The 22,600-nt window shown below is 47.3% G+C and overlaps 1 protein-coding gene across 1 annotated transcript in view; it reads right to left on the minus strand.

Annotated features, from left to right (window-relative positions):
- MED16 (mediator complex subunit 16) overlaps positions 1-12,917 on the minus strand; it is a 59,919-nt gene extending 47,002 nt beyond the window's left edge. The window contains exons 1-4 of the mRNA XM_082247981.1: positions 12,601-12,917; positions 1,856-1,963; positions 1,550-1,719; positions 997-1,428 (exon numbers count right to left, since the gene is read on the minus strand). Coding sequence (XP_082104107.1) covers positions 997-1,428; positions 1,550-1,719; positions 1,856-1,963; positions 12,601-12,736 — 846 coding nt within the window. The 5' untranslated portion in view covers positions 12,737-12,917. The remainder of the gene's footprint in view (positions 1-996; positions 1,429-1,549; positions 1,720-1,855; positions 1,964-12,600) is intronic.
- Between the last annotated feature and the right edge of the window lie 9,683 nt (positions 12,918-22,600).

Consider the following 22,600-nt stretch of genomic DNA (forward strand, 5'->3'; position numbering starts at 1 on the left):
TTGTTATTAGACAATATCTTTTTTTTTTACCTACTTAAAAGAGATATATATTTGAAGACCTTTTACTGCCATCACCAGCTCACGTAGCTGGGCCTGCACTGACAAGAACTATTAGCTTGAAATCCTACATACCTCTGTATAGCCATTTTTTCCAAACTTATATAGGATAGAGTAGTGAAGAATTAGACCCCTGTCAGGTTTCTTTGCTGTCCATGTTCCTGCCAGTGAGAAGCACCATCACTGTTTGTCCTGGTGACTCAGAGACGGGAACGGTAAACATCAGCATTGTCACCAGAACAAGAGAAAAGAGTAAATCTTACAATGGGGACATGCGTTTCTCTAACACCTGTCCAAAAGGTTTAAGGAGGAATTACTCTCCACTTGTAGAGATTTTGTGTTGCATCTCCAGGACAGAACACGAAGGGGAATGTGCCCAACAAGACACAAACAAAAATAACAATATATTAATGGTTTAACCTGTTTCCTACACTATCCAAAAAACGATCCTTTATGTAACACTTCTGTCATGTCAGAGCTGTTAAGCACGGTCATGGAAATTCTGCGCAAAAGGCACCACAGTTAAGAAATCTCTTACATAGTTAAATCTGGTTTAAAAAAAGACCCAAGTACATGTATTAAAAAAAAAAAAAACTGTATGGAAGAATCAGAGGGTGCCAGCTGACATTGAGTCCGTGGTACCCACTGATCAGCTCCTGCTGTGCACAATCACCGCCTGCGACCCAGAAGTGCGAGATCACGTGTATATATACACCCGATCCTGCGCACAGCGGCTGCGCTGTAGTATTAAAGCTACAATAGGGCGGTGGCAAAGTGGTTAAAGTGAATAATTCTACACCAAGTTCACTATATGGACCACTTATGTATTTATACATGTTGATCATATCCCCCCTTTACCTCCTCTTCTCAAGAGAGAATAAATTCAGTTCAGCTAATCATTCCTCGGGGAATCAGGAACAAAATAACTTTTCCATTTACCTGCTCGGACATGTCTCTGGCAAGAAATTTGAGATGAGTAACAGCAGGAAACTTGTCTTTTCGTGCCGGATCTGTAGTGCAGCGCATGAAGAGTGAAGGCAAGATCTCAGTGTCAATTTTGCACTTTTCACTGACAACAGACACACAGACTTTGTAGAATTGTACAGGGGATGTGCTGCTTCCATCACAGGTGGCTACAACAATGTTTCCTCCACCAGTAAAAGCAATGTCAGCCAATGCAACCCGACATCGCAGGCGACACAAGCTTTCTGTAGCCGTCAGCACTTGTCCATTGGGCTTTAACAAAGACACAGTCACAAGTCCACTGATGGTGACAGCAATCCATCCTTCCATTGGCTTTCCTCCAAATAAAGTAAGAGACGGAGAAAACTTCACTCGAGAGAATTTCTCCCCAAAACTGGAGACACCAGACTATAAGAAACAGAATGGATAAAAGTAAGCAGGAACTACTGCAGATGCAAAGATATTGACCCATACAGACAAAAATGATTAGAAAAGAATGTATGCAGGTAAGAAATGTGTTACTATTTACCTTTTCCACATGCAGTGCCAGCTTCACCCCATTGTGAAGCCAAGAAAGTGCCACAATTGGGTCTCCATCTACCTCACTGCTTACTATACACTGCCAGCTATTTGCCAAGTGATCTGTCATGCCCCAACACTTAATCCTGCCATCGGCATCAGCTGAGAGTAGACGAGATCCTAAAAAAAGAAAAAATAGAACAGTACCGATCTAATTTCAAGATGTTTTTTTTTTGCAGAGGTCTTTAAAAACATCTCTTCATCCACTATATACAGTATGTGTGTGTATCATAACAATATTATCTACAGTGCTTACCAGACTGGTCCCACTCCAAGCTTGTGATGACTTCTTGGTGTCCAGAGTTAATAGAATAGACATCCCAAGGATGCTCTGTGTCCAGGATGTGGATCATATGTGTAAGATCTTTATTTAAAGAAAAACAAAAAACAAAGTCAGCTGTCCTACAGCTATGGATTCTTTTGAACTAGATAGCTTGCACTTCCATTGAAAGCAATAAAGGTTAAAAAAAAAAACACAACACAGGGACAAGTGAGGGAAGATGTCCCCAGCGAGGCTAGGTTCACACTGGTGTGATTGCAGACATCGCATGAGATTTGCACCGCATTCCCGTGCACATAACATGCAATGTTTCTGCGGAGCGATTTCAGTCATACAGTTTGTATGGCTGAAATCGCATTGCATTCGCACCAAAATGGTGCAAAACCTGTTTTTTCCTCCTCACCTGAATCACATCGCATGGGTGTTCACACCCATGTGATGTGATTCTGGCAATCGCACTGCGTTCTGTTTCGGGGTGTCATTAAGATAATATTGACACCCGCAGCAGATCGCATGGACGCTGTGCGATTGCTTAGAGTGTGATGCAGGAAAAAAACGCAGCGAATCTTGTGCATTTTCCACATTGCACCAGCATGAACCGAGACTGAGGGTCACTGACAGAAATAAAAACCTGATAGAAATGTTATCTCTTCCCAATTTCTTTTTTAAATGGCTAAAGTAGGATTCCTCTCTGTGAATATTCTTTAAAAGTAGAACTAAAGGCAAAACATTTTTCTTCCATTTTGGACAGAGAAAGGAAGGGTTATAACTAAAGTTGAGCGGACACCTGGATGTCCGTGTTCGGCGGGTTCGGCCGAACTTGAAAAAAAAACTCCGGGTCCGTGACCCGGACTTTTTCCGAACATTACCCGTACACCGAACCCCATTGAAGTCAAAGGGGACCGGAACCTTCAGGCACTAAAATGGCTCTAAAAAACCAATGGAAAGGGCTAGAGTGCTGCAAATAGCAGCAAAATGTAGTTAAGAGCATGGCAAGTGCTCTGCAAATAAATGTGGATAGGGAAATAACTTAAAACAAAAAAAACTGAAAAATAAAACAATTTTCTTCATCTGTGAAGGACGAGGCCCATATGGAGTAGGAGGGAGGTTGAGGTGGATGAGGCGGTGTAGGTGGAAGCGGCGGTGGAGAGGGACGAGGTAGCCAACACTGCTTTTTTTTTTATTCATTTTAAATTAGGGTACACCCCAAAAGAGTGAGAAAGATCAAAAATAGAACAATGGCTGGGTAAGGTCGGTATCCATCTCTATTCTGCACAAGGTACGGAAAAGTCCTGTGGGATCCATGCCTGGTTCATTTTAATGAATGTGAGCTTGTCCACATTGTCTCTGGACAGGCGGCTGCGCTTGTCTGTGATAACGCCCCCAGCCGTGCTAAATACACGTTCAGATAATACACTGGCTGCAGGGCACGCCAGCACCTCCAAGGCGTAAAGGGCAAGCTCAGGCCATGTGCCCAATTTGGAGACCCAGAAGTTGAAGGGGGCAGACCCGTCATTCACTACATGTAGGCGTGTGCACACATACTGCTCCACCATGTTGGTGAAACGCTGCCTCCTGCTAAGATGTTCCATATGAGCTGCTGGTGCTGCTGTTTGTTGTGGCGTGCTGACAAAGCTTTTCCACATTTCGGCCATGCTAACCCTGCCTTGTGGTGCTGGCGGTGCCCTGGTTGGGTTGGCGACCTGTTCCTCCTCCTCCGCCTTGGCCTTGTGCTTCCACTGTGGCCCCACTGTCAGGTGGGAATGCCAGCAGCATCGCGTCTACCAGCGTGCGCTTGTACTTGCGCATCTTGCGATCGCGCTCCAGTGAGTGAATTAAGGACAGTACGTCGTCCTTGTAACGGGGATCCAGCAGCGTGGCCACCCAGTAATCAGCACAAGTTAGAATGTGGGCAACTCGGCGGTCGTTGTGGAGACACTGCAGCATGTAATCGCTCATGTGTGCCAGGCTGCCCAGAGGCAACGAAAGGCTGTCCTCTGTGGGAGGTGTATCATCTGTGTCCTCTGTATCCCCCCAGCCACACACCAGTGATGGCCATGAGCTGGCCTGGGTGCCACCCTGCTGTGAACATGGTTCCATCTCCTCCTCCTCATCCTCCAGAACTGTGCCCCTGCTGGACAATTGTGTACCTGGCGTTTGTGGGTGCAGGAACCCACCCTTGGAGCCACTTGTGAATGACTGCCCTGAAAGCCTTGGAAATGATCCCTCTTCTTCTTCCTCCTCCTCCACCATCATCGCCCGAATAGTTTTTTCAAGGAGGCATAAAAGTGGGATAGTTAAGCTGACAACGGCGTCATCGGCACTGGCCATGTTGGCGGAGTACTCAAAACAGCGCAACAAGGCACACAGGTCTCGCATGGAGGCCCAGTTATTGGTGGTGAAGTGGTGCTGTTCCACAGAGCGACTCACGCCATGCATGCTGCAGCTGAAACTCCACTATGGCCTGCTGCTGCTCGCACAGTCTTTCCAGCATGTGCAAGGTGGAGTTCCACCTTGTGGGCACGTCACATATGAGGCGGTGAGCGGGAAGGCCGAAGTTACGCTGCAGCGCTGACAGGCGAGCAGCAGCAGGGTGAGAACGCCGAAAGTGCGCACAGACGGCCCGCACTTTCTGCAGCAGCTCTGACATATCGGGGTAATTTTTAAAGGAACCTCTGCACCACCAAATTCAGTACATGCGCCAGGCAAGGGATGCGCGTCAAACCGGCTAGGCCCAGAGCTGCTATGAGATTTCGCCCGTTATCGCACACCACCAGGCCGGGCTTGAGGCTCGCTGGCAGCAACCACTCATCGGTCTGCTGTTCCATGCTCCTCCACAACTCCTGCGCGGTGTGTGGTTTTTCCCCCAAACCGGCAAGTTTTAAAACTGCCTGCTGTCGTTTACCCCTGGCTGTGCTGAAGTTGGTGGTGAAGGTATTACGCTGACCGGATGAGGAGGCGGTAGAGGATGAGGAAGCGGAGTAGGAGGAGTTAGGAACAGGAGGCAAACTGAAGCGCTCTGCAATTCTCGGTGGTGGAAGGACATGCGCCAAATTGCTATGCGCCTCAGGCCCAGCCGCCACTGCATTTACCCAGTGTGCCGTTAGGGAGATACAACGCCCCTGACCGTGCTTACTGGTCCACGTATCGGTAGTTAGGTGGACCTTGCCACAGATGGCGTTGCGCAGTGCACACCTGATTTTTTTCCCCCACTTGGTTGTGCAGGGAAGGGATGGCTTGCCTGGAAAAGTAGTGGCGGCTGGGCACGACGTACTGTGGGACAGCCACCGACATAAGGCTTTTAAAACTGTGCGTCTCCACCAGAGGGAATGACAGCATTTCAAATGCCAAGAACTTTGAAATGCTGGCATTCAGGGCCAGGGATCGCGGGTGGGTAGGGGGGTACTTCCTCTTCCTCTCAAGTGTTTGGGAGATGAAAAGCTGAACGCTTCCACGGGACATTGTGGAGATGGTTGGTGACCCAGGTGGTGGTGTTGCTGACAGATCCTCTGTTTGCAGGGTGGCAGGTGCCGGTATCACTACAGAGGTGGATGAAGAGGCCGAGACTAGGGATGCACCGAATATTCGGCGGCCGAACATTATTCGGCCGAAAATAGAGAAAATAGCACTTTCGGTGTTCGGCCGAATAAGTCAAAAGGCCGAATAATTTTGAGCCGAACAATGTCAGCTTCCGCCCTGACCGCTCACCTTCCTCATTGCGGCTTGCGGCTCCCTTCTCACACGCCGCCGATGTCCTGTCCAGCCGCGAGTAGGGGGTGTGACGTCACGCGCGCGTCCCGCCCCCTGCTCCTGACTGCGGCTCCTTCACACTAGGTCCACGCCCCACCCCCCTGTTCGCGGCAAAATAAATGGAAAAAATGCGAAACACCGCGTTCGGTATTCGGCCTTCGGCCAAGCATTTCATTATTATTCGGCTTCGGCCAAGAATTTCATTTCGGTGCATCCCTAGCCGAGACTGTAGCAGAAGAGGAAGCAGGAGGAGCCAGAGACCTTTCTTGGTTTTGAAGGTGTCTACTCCACTGCAGCTCGTGGTTTGCACTTAGATGCCTGATCATGCAGGTTGTGCTCAGGTTGAGAAGGTTTATGCCTCGCTTCAGGCTCTGATTGCACAGGGTGCAAACCACTCGTGTCCTGTCATCAGCACATTGTCTGAAGAACTTCCACGCTAGAGAACTTCTTTGAGCTGGCTTTGGTGCGCTCAGCCCCTTGCTGCGTTGGGCAGTAGCAGGCGTAGTGTCTAGGGCACGGCCGTTCCGCTTCTGCACCCTGCTCCCTCTTCTGCTGTGCTGGTGGCTCTGTGCGACCACCGCCTCTTCCTCCAAACTACTCAGGTCACCTGCATGACCTTCATTCCATGTGGGGTCGAGGACCTCATCGTCCTACACATCATCTTCCACCCAGTCTTCACCCCTGCCCTCCTTATCGGTCTCCACAATTCTGAGTGCCGCAGCAGTTGGCACCTGCGTTTCGTCATCGGAGACGTGCTGCGATGGTCCATGTACTCATCTTGAGGAATAAGTGGTTGGGCATCGCTGCACTCAATCTCTTCCACTTCTGGGGCAGGGCTAGGGTGGATGGCCCTGGGAAACCCTGCCGACAGAGTCATCAAAAAGAAGAAGAGACTGCTGCATGACTTGGGGCTCAGACTGCTTGCCTAATTTGCAAGGGGGTGAGGTGAAAGACGGTTGGACATCGGCTGCAGGTGCCAACTCTGACCTTTCTGCAGTAGACTGGGTGGGAGACAATGTGAAGGAACTTGAGGCACTGTCAGCAACCCAATCTACTATCGCCTCTACTTGTTCTTGCCTCAACACTTGTAGAAGCGCATGATGCCCTACCAAATACTGCTGCAGGTTCTGTCGCCTACTCACACTTGAGGAAGGTGTTTCACTTGTGCGTGTAGCTGGCACAGATCGACCATGTCCTCTCCTTGCAACAGGAGCTCTACCAGCAGCATCACGACCCAGGCCACAGCCCCTATTCGACGTTCTCATATTTCTGTAATTTATGATCTTGCCCTAGAAAGGTGTTTATTGAATAGCGGAACAAAACAACAACAGTATCGCACGGGTGTATCTCACAGTCAAATATGCAAAGTATGCCGCAATTTAATTTTTTTCACCCCAAAAGGGTGTATATTGAATAGCGGAATAGAAAAAAGGTATATAAAACGGTGTATCTCACACGTGCAAACACAGACTAGGCCCCGATTACAATTTTTTGTACCCTAAAGGGAGAATGAGGAAGAGGAGTAGGAGGAGTTCGGAACAGGAGGCAAACTGAAGCGCCCTGCAATCCTCGGCGGTGGAAGATGCACCAAACAAATTTAAAAAGGTGTATCTCACACGTACCGATACAGACTATGCCGCAATTTAATTTTTTTCACCCCAAAAGGGTGTATATTGAATAGCGGAATAGAAAAAAAGTATATAAAAACGGTGTATCTCACACGTACAAACACAGACTAGGCTCCAATTACAATTTTTTGTACCCTAAAGGCAGGATGAGGATGAGGAAGAGGAGTAGGAGGAGTTCGGAACAGGAGGCAAACTGAAGCGCCCTGCAATCCTCGGCGGTGGAAGATGTGCCAAACAAATTTGAAAGGTGTATCTCAAACGTACCGATACAGACTATGCCGCAATTTAATTTTTTTTACCCCAAAAGGGTGTATATTGAACAGCGGAATAGAAAAAGGTATATAAAAAAGGTGTATCTCACACGTACCGATACAGACTATGCCGCAATTTAATTTTTTTCACCCCAAAAGGGTGTATATTGAATAGCGGAAGAGAAAAAAAGTATATAAAATTGGTGATTTTTTCAATAGCACATGTGAACACAGCAGTGTCTTATGTCACAGTCAGCAGCAGGCTATGAAGGGGGAAAAAAAAAAAATTCCCCTTTAAATTTGTAATTTTTTAAATAGATTAGAACAGCACTGTGTAGTAAAATATAGCTGAACGCTGCACACAACAGACTGATAAAAATATTTTTTTCTCCCTCCTCCTCCTCAGTGGGCTCAAGTGAGGGCAAAAAGATTGTTCACTGCACCACCCCCCACACAGCAAAATCGATGTAGATCGCTAACGGACGATTGTTCTGTCCTGTGTCTCCTATCTGTCCCTGCCTATTCTCTCCAGCCTGTCCCTAAAATGCTCAAATATCTTTCCCTGCCTACACTCCGACCTGTCCCTGCATTCTTTTCGGCACCATGTTTTTTTTCCCTGTCTGTGCCTAATCAGCAGCAGCCAACACCTTTGTGTGTGCTCTCTCCCTACACTAGAGCAGACTGACGCACAGCGCGCTGTCTCTAGCTTATAAAGACCTGGGTCACATGCTTCAGCTGGCCAATCACAGCCATGCCATTAGTAGGCATGGCTGTGATGGCTTCTATGGCACACCAGTTAAACGCTTGTTGATAGGCTGTTGAAAGCCCGCCATTAAAACCGCGCCATTAAAACCGCGCCATTACATACAAAACAGGAAATAAAATTACCGAACACGGATTTTAAACCCGAACATACAGTAAAGTTTTCGGGTCCGTGTCCAGGTAACAAAAATCCAATTATCCGTTACGGACCCGAATAATACAGTCTGTGTTCGCTCAACACTAGTTATAACCCCTGTCAGATTTTTTTTTTTTTTTTTGTGCCATCTGTGTCCTATTAGGGAGATTTCCCTTCACTTCCTATCTCATAACCAAACCAGAAGTGAGAGGAAATTCCTGCAAATTAAGAGAATTCCTTGGAGATCCCCAGGTCACCAGAACTAATGTCCCCATTGGAAAATTTCCCCTTTTTTACTTTTCTGGGGACAACCCAAAATTTGCTATTGTTTTTTACTTTCACTTCCAATGATAGCGATAAACAGAACAAATACAGAGGGTAAATCTCTCTAATGGGGGCACAGACAGCAATGAAAAAAACTTACAAGTGCTCTAATCCTTTGGTCTCCGTGACTGTACTCTTCACTGGTTATCTTCCTACTTATCCAACCGCACCTTTAGCGTTACTAACAATTCCACTTCCTCCTCTCCTCTTCCCTTCTCTGTTGGGGTCCCCCAAGGCTCTGTTCTTGGACCCCCCTCCTATTTTCAATCTACACCTCCTCGCTGTGTCAGCTTCCAATACCATCTCTACGCTGATGATACCCAAATCTATTTATCTACCCCTCAGCTCTCTCCCTCAGTCTGCACACATATCACTAATTTACTATCTGATATATAGGTCTGGATGTCACACCACTTCCTCAAACTCGATCCCTCCAAAACTGAGCTAATAATTTTTCCTCCACCACGTGCCCCTTTCCCTGATCTCTCTATCAATATCGATGGAATTTCTATCAGCCCATCCCTGCATGCCAAGGTCCTAGGTGTTGTCCTGGACTCTGAACTCTCCTTCAAGGCCCACATCCAATCGCTGTCCAAATCTTGCTGCCTTAACCTCCGCAACATCCCCAAAATACGCCCCTCTCTAACCAAAGACACAACAAAGCTCCTAATTCACTCCCTGGTCATCTCGCGCCTCGACTACTGCAATTCCCTTCTCATTGGCATACCTCTACACAGGCGATCCCCCCTTCAATCCACCATGAATTCTGCCCCCAGACTAATCCACTTTACCAATCGCTCAGTGTCCGCTGCTCCTCTCTGTCAAGCCCTCCACTGGCTTCCGCTCACCCAACGAATCAAATTTAAAATACCAACAACATTTTACAAAGCCATCCACAGCTTAGCCCCAACTACATCACTAGCCTAGTCTCAAAATGCCAACCTAATCGCTCTCTTCGTTCCTCTCAAAACCTCCTGCTCTCTAGCTCCCTCGTCACCTCCTCCCATGCTCGCCTCCAGGACTTTACCAGAGCCTCTACAATCCTATTGAACTCCTTACCCTTAATCTGTCCGATTATCTCCTACTTTATTAGCTTTTAGGCAATCTCTGAAAACTCCCTCTTCTTCAGAGAAGCCTATCCTACCCACACCTAACAACTCTACCTCCATTTTATCCATCTGCCCACCCCCCTCGGGTACTGCCTTTTGTTTCACTTGACCCTCCCTTCTAGATTGTAAGCTCTAACGAGCAGGGCCCTCTGATTCCTCCTGTATTGAATTGTACTGTGACTGTATTGTCTTCCCCCACACTGTAAAGCGCTGCGCAAACTGTTGGCGCTATATAAATCCTGTATAATAATAATAAAAAAAAAAATAATCCCTCTCCACTACATCAAAAAATAAAAAGAGTTTTGCCTTTAGTTGTACTTTAACCCTATTAAATACCAAACTTATTACTGCTACACTGACAGTTGGCAGTTACATGTCCACTAGGAGGCAAGCAATTTTAGATGTCACCCCATGTGTTCCCCCCATGTGCTCCCCCCAAAAGAACCAGTATTGCAGACAAGCCTGTATACCTGGTGTGTACTGGTCTTGGTGTGTCAGACTGGTATATTTTGGAAGGGGGTGGGCAGAGACCATCTTTTTTTTTAAGCAGATTATGAATGAAAATGCACAGTCTCAAGATCTGTTAGCACCCAAATCTTTCATTCATGCAGGTGCAGTGCCATATACCATGAAAAGCATTCAGAACACATTTCCGCTGTGAAATCTCAGCTATTTGATAAGCTGTGGCTGCATGCTGGTATCTGCAAATCCAAGCATTTACATGTGTACAGGGACAGATGTAAACTGCATGTTTATCTCCAGAGCTGTTCATCTGTCACTGTATGCAAGTAAGCATTTGGAGGTGTGATTTTCAGCATGCAGTCACTCTGATTTGTACAGATAGATGTACTTGGGAGTCGGGACTCTTGGACGCAGATTTTTTTTGGTGAATTTTTATGAATTTTGTGCAATTCATCAAAACTGGACCTTACTCTAACCACCAAGTATTTTGTACCTTGACTCTGTCCTTCGAACTTATTCAAACTTTTGTGAAGATCTGGGATTTTCTGCACTAGCAAAAATGCCTCCCAAACAAGCACCAAGTTATCTTATGTGCCTTGCTTACACCAGAACACAGGTGGCAGATGCAGAAAAATGCAACATCTGCAATTTTCTGCATCGCTCTGGGGCTCTCTGTTACACCTTGTATTTCTATGCATTACAGCTACGCGCGTCGTGTTTTGCCACATTTGTTATGTGTAGCAGAACATGCGTCTGCTTGCTGCTTTTGGCATGGCATTACCAATGAATGGCACTGCAAAAGCGACACATGGTTTTACCACATTTCATCAATGCGTGCAATTAGGCACGATTTTGTGCATTACAAAACACGAATTATCAAAGAAAAGAAAAGACGCTGCTCGCCAATCTAGTGTATTAGTATGTAGCTGAATGTGGCCTGAATGGATGAATGAATGAGGCCACATTCATCTACATACTAATGCATTGGGTTGGTAAGCGACACCTTTTCTTCTCCTTGATAATGCTCTTACATCTTTCAATGGTGCACTGATGCCAGTTCCCTTCACTGCAACCGGTGGGGGGAGATCTGTCTCAGCTTAGAGGAAGTTTCTGTCTCAGCAAGATTTATGAAAAGGTGTGAACGGAGACTTACAAGGTAAGGGGACAGTGTTCTGTGTGGTTAGCATGAAAATGCCCTTAGTCCCTTAGCAGTCCTCATTCGGGTTAATTTGCTAAGTGTCTTCTACCCCTTTATTTCACCATTTCAAGTGAATCCTCGCCCTCTGAATAGACTTCCTTTTAATCTACCCCTGTGCTACATGAATAAAACTGATTTTTTTTTTGTGAAAAATATACAGCTACCTCCCCCCCCCCGCCCCACATACAAACATCACTCACCTAGTGGAATTACTTGCACAGTGTTCACTGTGCCTCCTGGGATATGCACGTCACATTCAGGTAGGAGGAGGGGGGGCATGCCTATTGCCGCGTCATCAGGAGGCAAGCTGGCTGAACCCTCGATGACGTCACAAGCAACATGGCAGCGCTGGACTGAGTGGTGACAGAAGACAAGAAGGGCTCAGTGGGACAACTGTGGGTGGGTGAGCATTTGAAAAGTACACAATGGATCACCCAGTAAGTGGGGGGTGCCAAGATCCGCTTTGATAGTGATAATCTCAGCTGTGTTCAGATTCTAGTCTGAGCCCAATAGGAAGCGGTCAGCCTACTGGACCAGTCATCTGCAGCTCAGGCATTCCCACCTTATCAGTAGAGATGGGCTTGGGCATGCTCGAGTTCCCAGCAGGAGGCCGACACTGCACACCGCTAATCATAGGCACTGAGACGTTTCCGGACTCGCAGCTGCGCAGATCAGGAAATGTCTAGCTGCTTGTGATTAGCGGTGTGCAGTGTCGGCTTCCTTGTGAGATCGGGCACGTGGGAACACGCCTGAGCCCATCACTTCTTATCAGTATACATGCTGCTGCAGGATCAGGGAATGCCTTGGCAGTTCATGATTGTCCCAGTACAGGTAAGTGCTCGCCCAGGTGGGTTTGGTACTAGGATCTGAATACACCAGAGTCCATCTCTACTACTGAATACAGGGCTAGCCCTGACAGATGAATTAGTGAAAACCTCCTTGTTGCCATAGCGTCCAGTAGGATATAATAATGACTTTTGTTCCATTCTGCCACACCACTAAGTGATATGCAGCACATGAACAGCAATCTGAATAAAGCACTTCATTGTGAATGTTTGAAATTTTAGGAAGATGACAGGTGATATGGAGACAGAAGAGTACCTTTCTCATCCTCGCTCCTCTGGTCTGACGTGAAGGCAATCAGGTTACGGCAGGACCAGGCGCACACCGGCGGACTGGAGGGGCAATGACTGCTCCGGGGCTTCCTGTCCCACTCACAGATATAGGCCACGTCCATGGCGACCCCCTTCCGGGGCCTTATTACAGTGTGCGGGGCCGGAGGAGCCGAGCTCTCCCTCTAAGGATTATCACACCGGCACCGAAAGCTCCAACATGCCATTCATCTATACAGAAACCAGGAAGTGTACAAACCACACTGCATAACAAAACAGACACTCCGTCTCATGCTGCTCGGGGAAAGTCGCCTCCTAATGACGTCACGTCTGTATTCACATGCTGAAGCCTCCCATAGTGCAACGCAAACAAAACCTAACTACGGTTAATGAAAATGAACACAGGAGGGGACGTACAAAAGAGACTGCAATTTCAAAATAAAGAAATAAAAAGACATTGAAAATATTCTTAAATAAACAACGTGTATATCATTTATTCCCCGCAAAGTGAACTTTTCTTTCACTTGGAATACAAGATTCTGTTTGTTCTTGTCACTACTTTGAATTTTATCTAAACACAAGAAGAAAAATTGATAGTATTGTAGCCTATCGGTCCTTAGATTAAAGAGGAAGTAAACCCTCCTCTGACACTTGTACCTATAGGTAAGCCTATGATAAGACTTACCTATAGGTACTGTAAATATCTCCTAAACATGTACCGTTTAGGAGATATTTACCTTACATGCAGCCAGTGACGTCACTGGCGCATGCGCTCTGAAGGAACGGCCGCTCGTGCCGTTTCTTCAGAGTCCCGTGCCGTGACCGTCGGCTCCCGCGCGCGTGCGCGGGAGTGACGTCACCGCGGCTCCGGCCAATCAGATGGCCGGATGCCGCGATCCCGGAAGACGGGCGACTGGACATGTCGCCCGTCATACAGGTGAGTGAGCGGCACGGCGGGAGCTCATTGTAAGGTATTTCATAATGAGCTAGTATGCGATGCATACTAGCTCATTATGTGTTTGTCTTTCAGGTTGTAAAAAAAAAAAAAAAAGGTAAACGAGTTTACAACCTCTTTAAAGGCCCGTACACACTTGATGGAAATCGGACTAAATATCCTCCGCTTTTTCTCTCTCATGCTCAGCGCCATAACCATTTTTAGTTGACAGTGCATAAATGTTCACAAAATTTCTTGTCCGATTTTTTTTTTTATTTGGGACATTTGTTCCTAGACTTCCGGGTCGACTTCCAGGTCGTCAGCAACTTCAGATCATGTGCGGTCTTTCATATCCGATTTTTCACAGACGTACTGCATACACATTAAACGAAATCGGTCGTCTGGGGACGGACGATAAAAATTTTGGTGTTTGTCCCTTCGTTTTTTTTCGTTGAAAATGTCGGCATCGCTGCTGAAAGTTGTGTACACACTAGCCGAAAATCGTACGATTTTACCTCGGACAGGAATTTTCGGCAGATTTTCTACTAGAGTGCCCACCAAATGCAGCTTACCAGTGTCCACCAAATGCAGCCTACCAGTGCCCACCAAATGCAGCCTACCACAGCCCACCAAATGCAGCCTACCAGTGCCCACCAAATGCAGCTTACCAGTGCCCACCAAGTGCATCTTACCAGTCCCCACCAAATGCAGCCAACCAAATTCAGCTTACGAGTGCCCACCAAATGCAGCTTATGAGTGCCCCACCAAATGCAGCCTACCAGTGCCCACTAAATTCAATTTATCAGTGCCCACCAAATGTAGCTTACCGGTGCCTAGATTACAGAGCTGTGATCTCCCGCTGTGTCACAGAGCTTTTGAATTTCCCGGGCAGCCACTGTAACAAGGTCCCGCCTCCTAGACCGGCTCCTATCATACACGTCATACTGATTTAATTTCCCGGCATTGGATCAGTGTGCCACCTATCACAGGAGCCGGTCAAGGGGGCAGGATTTTGTTACAGTGGCCCCCCGGCTTTTCACACTCAAGCTCCGTGTCACAGTGGGAGATGCCCGCTATGCAGTGGCGTACCTAGAGCATTTGGCACCCGGGCGGATCCTAAATCTGGCACCAACCCCCCCCCCCAACTTTAAAATGTAAAAACACCCACAAAAATTTATGTTTTCAACAATATCTATTGCACACATTTCACAGCCCCCCATCACAGTGCCCCTTGCAGTCTTCCCCCCACCCCCGTCTTTCTAATCACAGTTCCCCCTTTTGCACTCTCTCCCTCCCCTGCACAGTCCTACCTTTGGTATGAACAGGTAGCTAATATTATTAGAAATGTGTTTAAGTTTGAGTAAGAGAATGGAGACATGAGGACATGGTACAGGAGATAGTCGGAGACTGCAGCCATGATACAAGAGATGGTCAGAGACTGCAGACGTGATACAAGAGATAGTCAGAGACTACAGGCCTGATACAGGAGATGGTCAGAGACTGAGGACATGATACAAGAGATGGTCAGAGACTGAGGACATGATACAAGAGATGGTCAGAGACTGCAGACATGATAGAAGATAGAAGAGCACTAGGGGGGCCGGAGAGCACAGGGGAAGCAGAGAGCACTGGAGGAGCTGAAGGGCAGGGAGAATGGGGAGGGGACTGGAGATAATTAAGCGGGGTGTTTGGAAAGCATTGCAGGGGGGTTGCAAGGCGCAGGGGGTGGAGCACTGAGGGGGGTTGCAGGCAGGGAAAACCAGGGGGATGGAGAGCACGGGGGGAGGGGGGAACTGGAGAGCACTGGGGGGGGAACTGGAAATCACTGAGGAGGGAAGCCGGGGAGCACAGGGGGGTGGAGAGCATAGGGGGGAAGATGAAAAGCACTGTGGGGAGCTGAGGAGCCTCGGGGGGCTAATGAACACTGGGGGGGCTAAGAGCACTGGGGTGGGGGGTTAAAAGCACTGAGGGGGGTTAAGAGCACTGGGGTGGGGGGTTAAGAGCACTGAGGAGGGGGTTAAGAGCACTGGGGTGGGGGGTTAAGAGCACTGAAGGGGGGGGGGGGTTAAGGGCACTGGGCAGGGGCTGGAGAGCACTGGGGGGGGGGGCAGCAAAAGCAGTTGTATAGGAGGGGGATGGGGCAGCTGCATATGGAGGAATTGATCTTTCCCTATTCTTACTGCAGTCACTGAATGCCTGCAGGAGGGAGAGGAGGAGAATCAGGCATTCAGTGGCAGCAGGAAGAATAGGGAAAGATCAATTCCTCCATATTCAGCTGTCCCATTCCCCCTCCTATACAACTGCTTTTGCTGGCCCCCCAGTGCTCTTCAGCCCCCGCCCAGTGCCCTTAAACCCGAGCAGCGTGGACTGAAGGAGCTGCCTTCACACTGAGATGCGGGAAGGACACCGGCCTGACACCCCCCCAGTAAGTGGCGCCTAGTACGCCACTGCCGCTGGAGGAGGGGAGGACTCTGCCGCGGCGCCTGGGTGTGGTTCACCCGGTGCACCCCTCCAGGATCGGCCCTGCAGTGCATAATGTTCACAAAATTTCTCATCCGATTTATTTATTTTTTTTGGGACATTTGTTCCTTTACTTCCGGGTCATCAGCAACTTCAGATCATGCGCGGTCTTTCGTATCCGATTTTTCGCGGATGTACTGCATACACATTAAACGAAAATTGGTCGTCTGGGGACGGACGATAAAAATTTTGGTGTTTGTGCCTCCATTTTTTTTCGTTGAAAATGTCAGCATCGGCTGCTGAAAGTTGTGTACACACATGCCGAAAATCGTACGATTTTACCTCGGATGGGAATTTTCGGCAGATTTTCAACTAGTGTGTACCCCACTTAAGATTTAAATAAAAAGTGCAGCGCAATCATATGGAAATACACATTACAACAGCAATTGATGTATCTAAGTCCACTTATACGGAGACAAATCTCCAATAAATCTGATAAAAAATAAAAGACTCCAGTCGGTAAAGCGCAAAGTGATAGAAACAGTACTTCCGTGGGTATTAAAGCGGAGTTCCGGCCTCAAAGTTTTTTTTCAGATAAAAATACCCCCGGACAGTCAGGGCTAGTGCATTTCAGCAATGATAGCCTCTGAACTGTCCCCGGGTTCACTTACCTTTTAGAAGAAATACTTACCTTGAAAATGTCTTGTGCAGCATTGCCATCTCAGGTGTGGGCAGCTGAAGCCAGAGCATCCTCTTCGGTGACGTCGGAGTCCAAGAATGCCCTGCACCGGCCCTGCTCGTCACTTCCGGTGCAGGCGCATCATCCCTGCACAGCTTCTGCGCATGCCCAGAAGCTGTTTAGCAGGGAATGACGCGCCTGCACCGGAAGTGACGAGCGGGGCCGATGCAGGCGCATTGACTCCTGGGAGCGATGACAATCGGCTCCCAGGAGTCAAGCAAGCAGGAAGTCACGGCGCGGGCCGCAGCCGAAGAGGAAGGAAGGTAAGTATATTTTCTTCAAAAACAAGGTAAGTAAAGCAAAAAAAAAAAAAAAAAAAATCGTGATTATCCAATTCTTTTTCAGGTTATTTAGAGCAAGCAGATGTCAAAATTTTAGTTTTGAGGCTGGAAATCCACTTTAAGAAGCAGAAACCAAGGTGCTGATGGCAAATTCATGCAGTCAATGGTTTAGTGCTCTTATCATCCCCCCACCAAGGTATTCTCTGCCTCTCACTTTCATATACAGACCCTACAGGGCCAGCCAGCATTCAACCAGGTATCCTGATAATGAAATTCCTGATCTCCTAGGGGTAGCTTTCCCAGGTCGCCTCCGCAGTAATCATATGCAGGGGGAAAGAAAGATCTAACGCTCTCCGTACATTTGAAGGATTTTTTATTAAATGTAATTATTGCACTCACATGAAAGGATTGAATGAAAGCATCAGACAAGCGAACAGGGTGTGCATCGGCATGTTCCTGTTGTCTTTTCTGGTGTACCAAGATGGCCGCAGTCACGTGACTTCCCCCCGTATGCGTTACATCCTTAATCACTTTAAGACCGGAAGATTTTTCCCCCTTAATGACCAGGCCCTATTTTGCTATTCAGCACTGCATTACTTTAACGGACAATTGCGCGGTCGTGCGACGCTGTACCTAAACAAAATTTACGTATTTTTTCCCACAAATAGAGCTTTCTTTTGGTGGTATTTGATCACCTGTGCGATTTTTATTTTTGCGCTATAAACAAAAAAAGAAAAAAAAACTTTTCACATTCTGCTATGTGACATTCTAAAAAAAAAATTTAAAAATCAAAATTTTTAAATATTTTAGGCCAATTTGTTGTCTGCTACATACTTTTGGTATAAAAAAAACAAAAAAAAAAACAAACAAAAAAAAAAATCGCAATAAGCGAATTTTGATTTGTTTGCGCAAAAGTTATTGCGTTTACTAACTACGGGAAAGATTTATGTCATTTTTATTGTTTTTTTTTTTTTTACTAGTAATGGTGGCAATCTGCGATTTTTTGCAGGACTGCGACATTGCAGCGGACAGATCAGACCCCTGACATTTTTGACACTTTTGGGGGTACTAGTGACATTACTACAGTAATCAGTGCTAAAAATATGCACTGTTACTTTAAAAATACAATTGACAGGAAAGGGATTAACCCTGTTGGTGATCAAGGGGTTAAATGTAAGCCTAGGGGAGTGATTCTAAATGTGGGGGGGGGGGGGTTGGGCTTGTGAAATGATCACAGAGACATGCGATCCTTTATAGCAGAATCACAGTCTCTATAAATATTGCAGGGAGAAGGACGGATGGCTGTGTTTACATCAGCCGACTGTCCTTCTCTGTCAGCAGGCAGACATCCCAACCTGCAAAAACTCATTTCAGGGAGGTGGCAAAGTCATTTCAGGGAGGTGAGCCCCCCCCCACTTGCCGCCGTCCCCCCCCCCCCCGCGCACGCCTGCGCCGCACCCCCCTTTCCAATTTAACACTACCAGAGAATAATGAAATGGAATGTAATCAGTATACCTGGTCACTGGTGATGGTCACTGATGCTGGTACTGGTCACTGATGCTGGTACTGGTCACTGGTGCTGGTACTGTACTGGTCTGGTAACTGGTGCGGGTACTGGTCACTGGTGCTGCTACTGGTCCTGGTACCGGTCACTGGTGCTGGTACTGGCCTGGTCACTGGTGCTCGTACTGGTCACTGGTTACATAGTTACATAGTTAGTGAGGCTGAAAAAAGACACAAGTCCATCCAGTTCAACCTATGATGTGTGTGTGTGTGTTTGCTTTTAACCGTACATTGTATACCCCTGTATGTTGTGGTCTATAAGGTGTCCATCCAATAGTTTTTTGAAACTATCAATGCTCCCCGCTGATACGACTGCTTGCGGAAGAGAATTCCACATCCTTACCGCTCTTACAGTGAAGAACCCCTTACGCACTTTAAGGTTAAACCGCCTTTCCTCAAGTTTTAGTGAGTGGCCACGTGTCTTATTGTATCTCCTTTCTCTGAATAGTTTGTTCCTTATGCTAGGGTCGCCAGTACAGTATTTGTACATTGATATCATATCCCCCCTCAATCGTCTCTTCTCCAGAGAGAATAGGTTCAGTGCTTGTAGTCTTTCCTCATAGCTGATGTCCTCCATTCCCCTAATTATTTTTGTTGCCCTTATCTGGACTTTCTCCAGTTCCAGCACATCCTTCCTGAGGACCGGTGCCCAGAACTGGACAGCATACTCCAGATGTGGCCGGACCAGAGTCTTGTAGAGTGGAAGAATAATCTCTTTATTTCTGGAGTGAATCCCCTTTTTTATACAACCCAGTATTCTGTTGGCTTTGCTTGCAGCGGCTTGGCATTGCATGCCAACTTCCAAGCCTGTTGTCTACCAGTACCCCCAGGTCCCTTTCCATCCTAGACTCACCCAGAGGTTCCCCCCCTAGTGAGTAGCTTGCTTTCTGGTTTCTGGCCCCCAAGTGCATTACTTTACATTTTTCTACATTAAATCTCATCTGCCATGTAGTTGCCCACCCCGTTATTTTGTTCAGGTCTGCTTGCAAGATTTCCACATCCTGCATAGAAGATATTGGCATGCCTAATTTAGTATCATCTGCAAATACTGAGATTGTACTAGATATCCCCTCCTCTAGATCATTTATGAATAAATTAAACAGGATTGGTCCCAGGACAGAACCCTGGGGGACCCCACTTTCCACACCCGCCCAATCAGAGTACTCCCCATTAATCACCACCCTCTGGACTCTCCCCTGGAGCCAGTTCTCTATCCAGGTACTCACCTTATGATCGATACCTACCTTCCTTAGTTTGTACAGTAAGCGTTTGTGGGGAACGGTGTCAAAGGCCTTTGCAAAGTCCAGATACACCACATCCACAGGCTTACCTTTATCTAAGTGGCAGCTCACTTCATCGTAGAAGGTTAATAGATTGGTTTGGCATGAACGATTTTTCACGAATCCATGCTGATTACTACTTATAATACCGTTTTCATTACTAAAGTCTTGTATGTGGTCCCTTATCATCCCCTCCAAAATTTTGCAGACTACTGATGTTAGGCTGACCGGCCTATAGTTACCCGGGATATATCTCGGCCCCTTTTTAAATATTGGTACCACGTTGGCTTTTTTCCAATCAGCTGGCACCATACCTGTCTGTAAACTATCCTTAAAGATCAAGAATAATGGTCTGGCAATCACCTGGCTGAGCTCATTAAGAACCCTTGGGTGCAAGCCATCCGGTCCCGGGGATTTATTTATGTTAGGTTTCTCTAGTTTAGCTCTAAGTCTATCCTCTTTTAGCCATGGCGGCACTTCCTGAGGTGTATTATTTAGTTCGGCCTTACAAGCGGGGTTCGTGTAGCCCCCCGATTCCTTTGTGAAGACTGAAGAAAAGAAATTATTTACCACTTCCGCCTTTTCTCTGTCCTCAGTGGCCATTTTTCCTTTATCATCTTTTATGGGGCCAATGTGTTCTGGCCTCACTTTCTTACTGTTTATATACTTAAAGAACTTCTTGGGGTTCTTTTTACTCTCCTCCACTATATGTCTCTCGTGTTCTATTTTAGCCGCCCTGATTTCGTCTTTACATTTCTTATTACACTCTTTGTAGTGCTTAAATGCTGCCAATGACCCCTCAGTCTTGTATTTTTTTGAAGGCCTTTTCTTTAGCTCTAATATACATTTTTATGTTGGAGTTTAGCCACCCAGGGTTTAGTTTTGCTCTTTTAAATTTATTTCCCTGTGGAATGCACTGGCCCACCCCCTTGTTAAGTATGCTCTTGAAGCACTCCCATTTTTCCTCTGTGTTCTTTGTTCCCAGGGTTCTATCCCATTTGATATTTTCTAGCAGCGAGCGCAGTTTAGGGAAATTGGCTCTTTTGAAATTCAGTGTCCTTATATTACCCTTGTGTTTCCTATTACTGTAATTAATACTGAAACCAATTGACCTATGGTCACTGTTCCCTAAGTTGTCCCGTATTTCTATATTCGTGAGCTGGTGCTGGTATTGGCCTGGTTACTGGTGCTGGTTACTGGCGCTGGTACTGGCCTGGTCACTGGTGCTGGTCACTGGTGCTGGTACTGGCCTGGTCACTGGTGCTGGTATTGGTGCTGGTACTGGCCTGGTCACTGGTGCTGGTCACTGGTGCTGGCCTGGTCACTGGTGCTGGCCTGGTCACTGGTACTGGTGCTGGTCACTGGTGCTGGTACTGGCCTGGTCACTGGTGCTGGTACTGGTGCTGGTCACTGGTGCTGGTACTGGCCTGGTCACTGGTGCTGGTACTGGCCTGGTCACTGGTGCTGATACTGGTCACTGGTGCTGGTACTGGCCTGGTCACTGGTGCTGGTACTGGCCTGGTCACTGGTGCTGGTCACTGGTACTGGCCTGGTCACTGGTGCTGGTACTGGCCTGGTCACTGGTGCTGGTCACTTGCTGGTACTGGCCTGGTCACTTGCTGGTACTGTCACAGAGTGGGGTGTCACAGTGTCACGGTCCCGCGCGCGCCAAAATGCCTCCTGGAGTAGAATGTGGCTGTAGTAGAGAGCAAAGTCGCTGCTTGCTCTTTGCAGCTCCTCCCACAGGCGGAGTGCATGACTCATATCACTCCGCCTGTGAGCCGGATCTATTTCGGCTCCGACGTGATGTCTGTGCAGGCTCAGCTTGCTGACAGCTGTCACACTCCTGCCTGCATCGATCGATGAGTCATCTCATCTGACTCACTCACTCAGACTGACTCACACAGCCGGGATATTGCCCTGAGCTCGCGGGTGTCCGTGAGCTCAGGGCGGATAGCGGGAGTCTCCCGCGACTTGCGGGAGACTTGAGATGTCTGAGCAGGGAGAGATCGCCGATGTCAGGTGGCAATCAGAGCCGCCTGACACACGTGCCAGCTTCCCCACTGACGGACGGGAGTGCGCCGGAGGCGGCGTACGCTCGCCCGCTAGCTGCCTGCGCGCGACCGACGTAAAGCTACGTCGGTTCGCCCAGAAGCGGCTGCATGCCGCAGTAAATCTGCTGCGGGCGGTAGTAAAGTGGGTAAGTGGGCGGGATTTCGTCAGAGGGGATAGGGAAGCATATCACGGACCTAGTTTTTATTTATGTTGACAAGGGCGTTACTTATTACCCATGCAACGCTCCTCCTTTAGCTCAGAAGAGACTTTCAGCTGCCAGCAGCGGTGTGTTAAACAGATTATATTACAGAAAATAGCGGCCTCAAAATAAAGAATCACAGGTACACCCCTCATACTCAAAAGGTCACCATATGTATATAAAGACAAATTTTAGCAGTAACAGGGAGTCCTGTTAGATACTCCAGATGGATCACAAAAAATGTGAAACAAACTGCTATTTTAAAAAAATCAACCTATATTATCATGTAATCATAAGATAATAATTGTCAACAATGACCCCAGCCATCTCAATTATAACCACCAGGTGTCAGCAACACGCCAAACACAAATTGTAAATATATTTCAAAAGCAATATATAAAACAAAATATTTTAAAATAATTAAAAAATTGAGAACACAACTGCAAAATACCAAAAATAAAGAGGACCAAAATAACAC

Source organism: Pelophylax lessonae (assembly GCF_965119305.1).
Source record: "Pelophylax lessonae genome assembly, chromosome: 1".
Classification (NCBI taxonomy): Eukaryota; Metazoa; Chordata; class Amphibia; order Anura; family Ranidae; genus Pelophylax; species Pelophylax lessonae.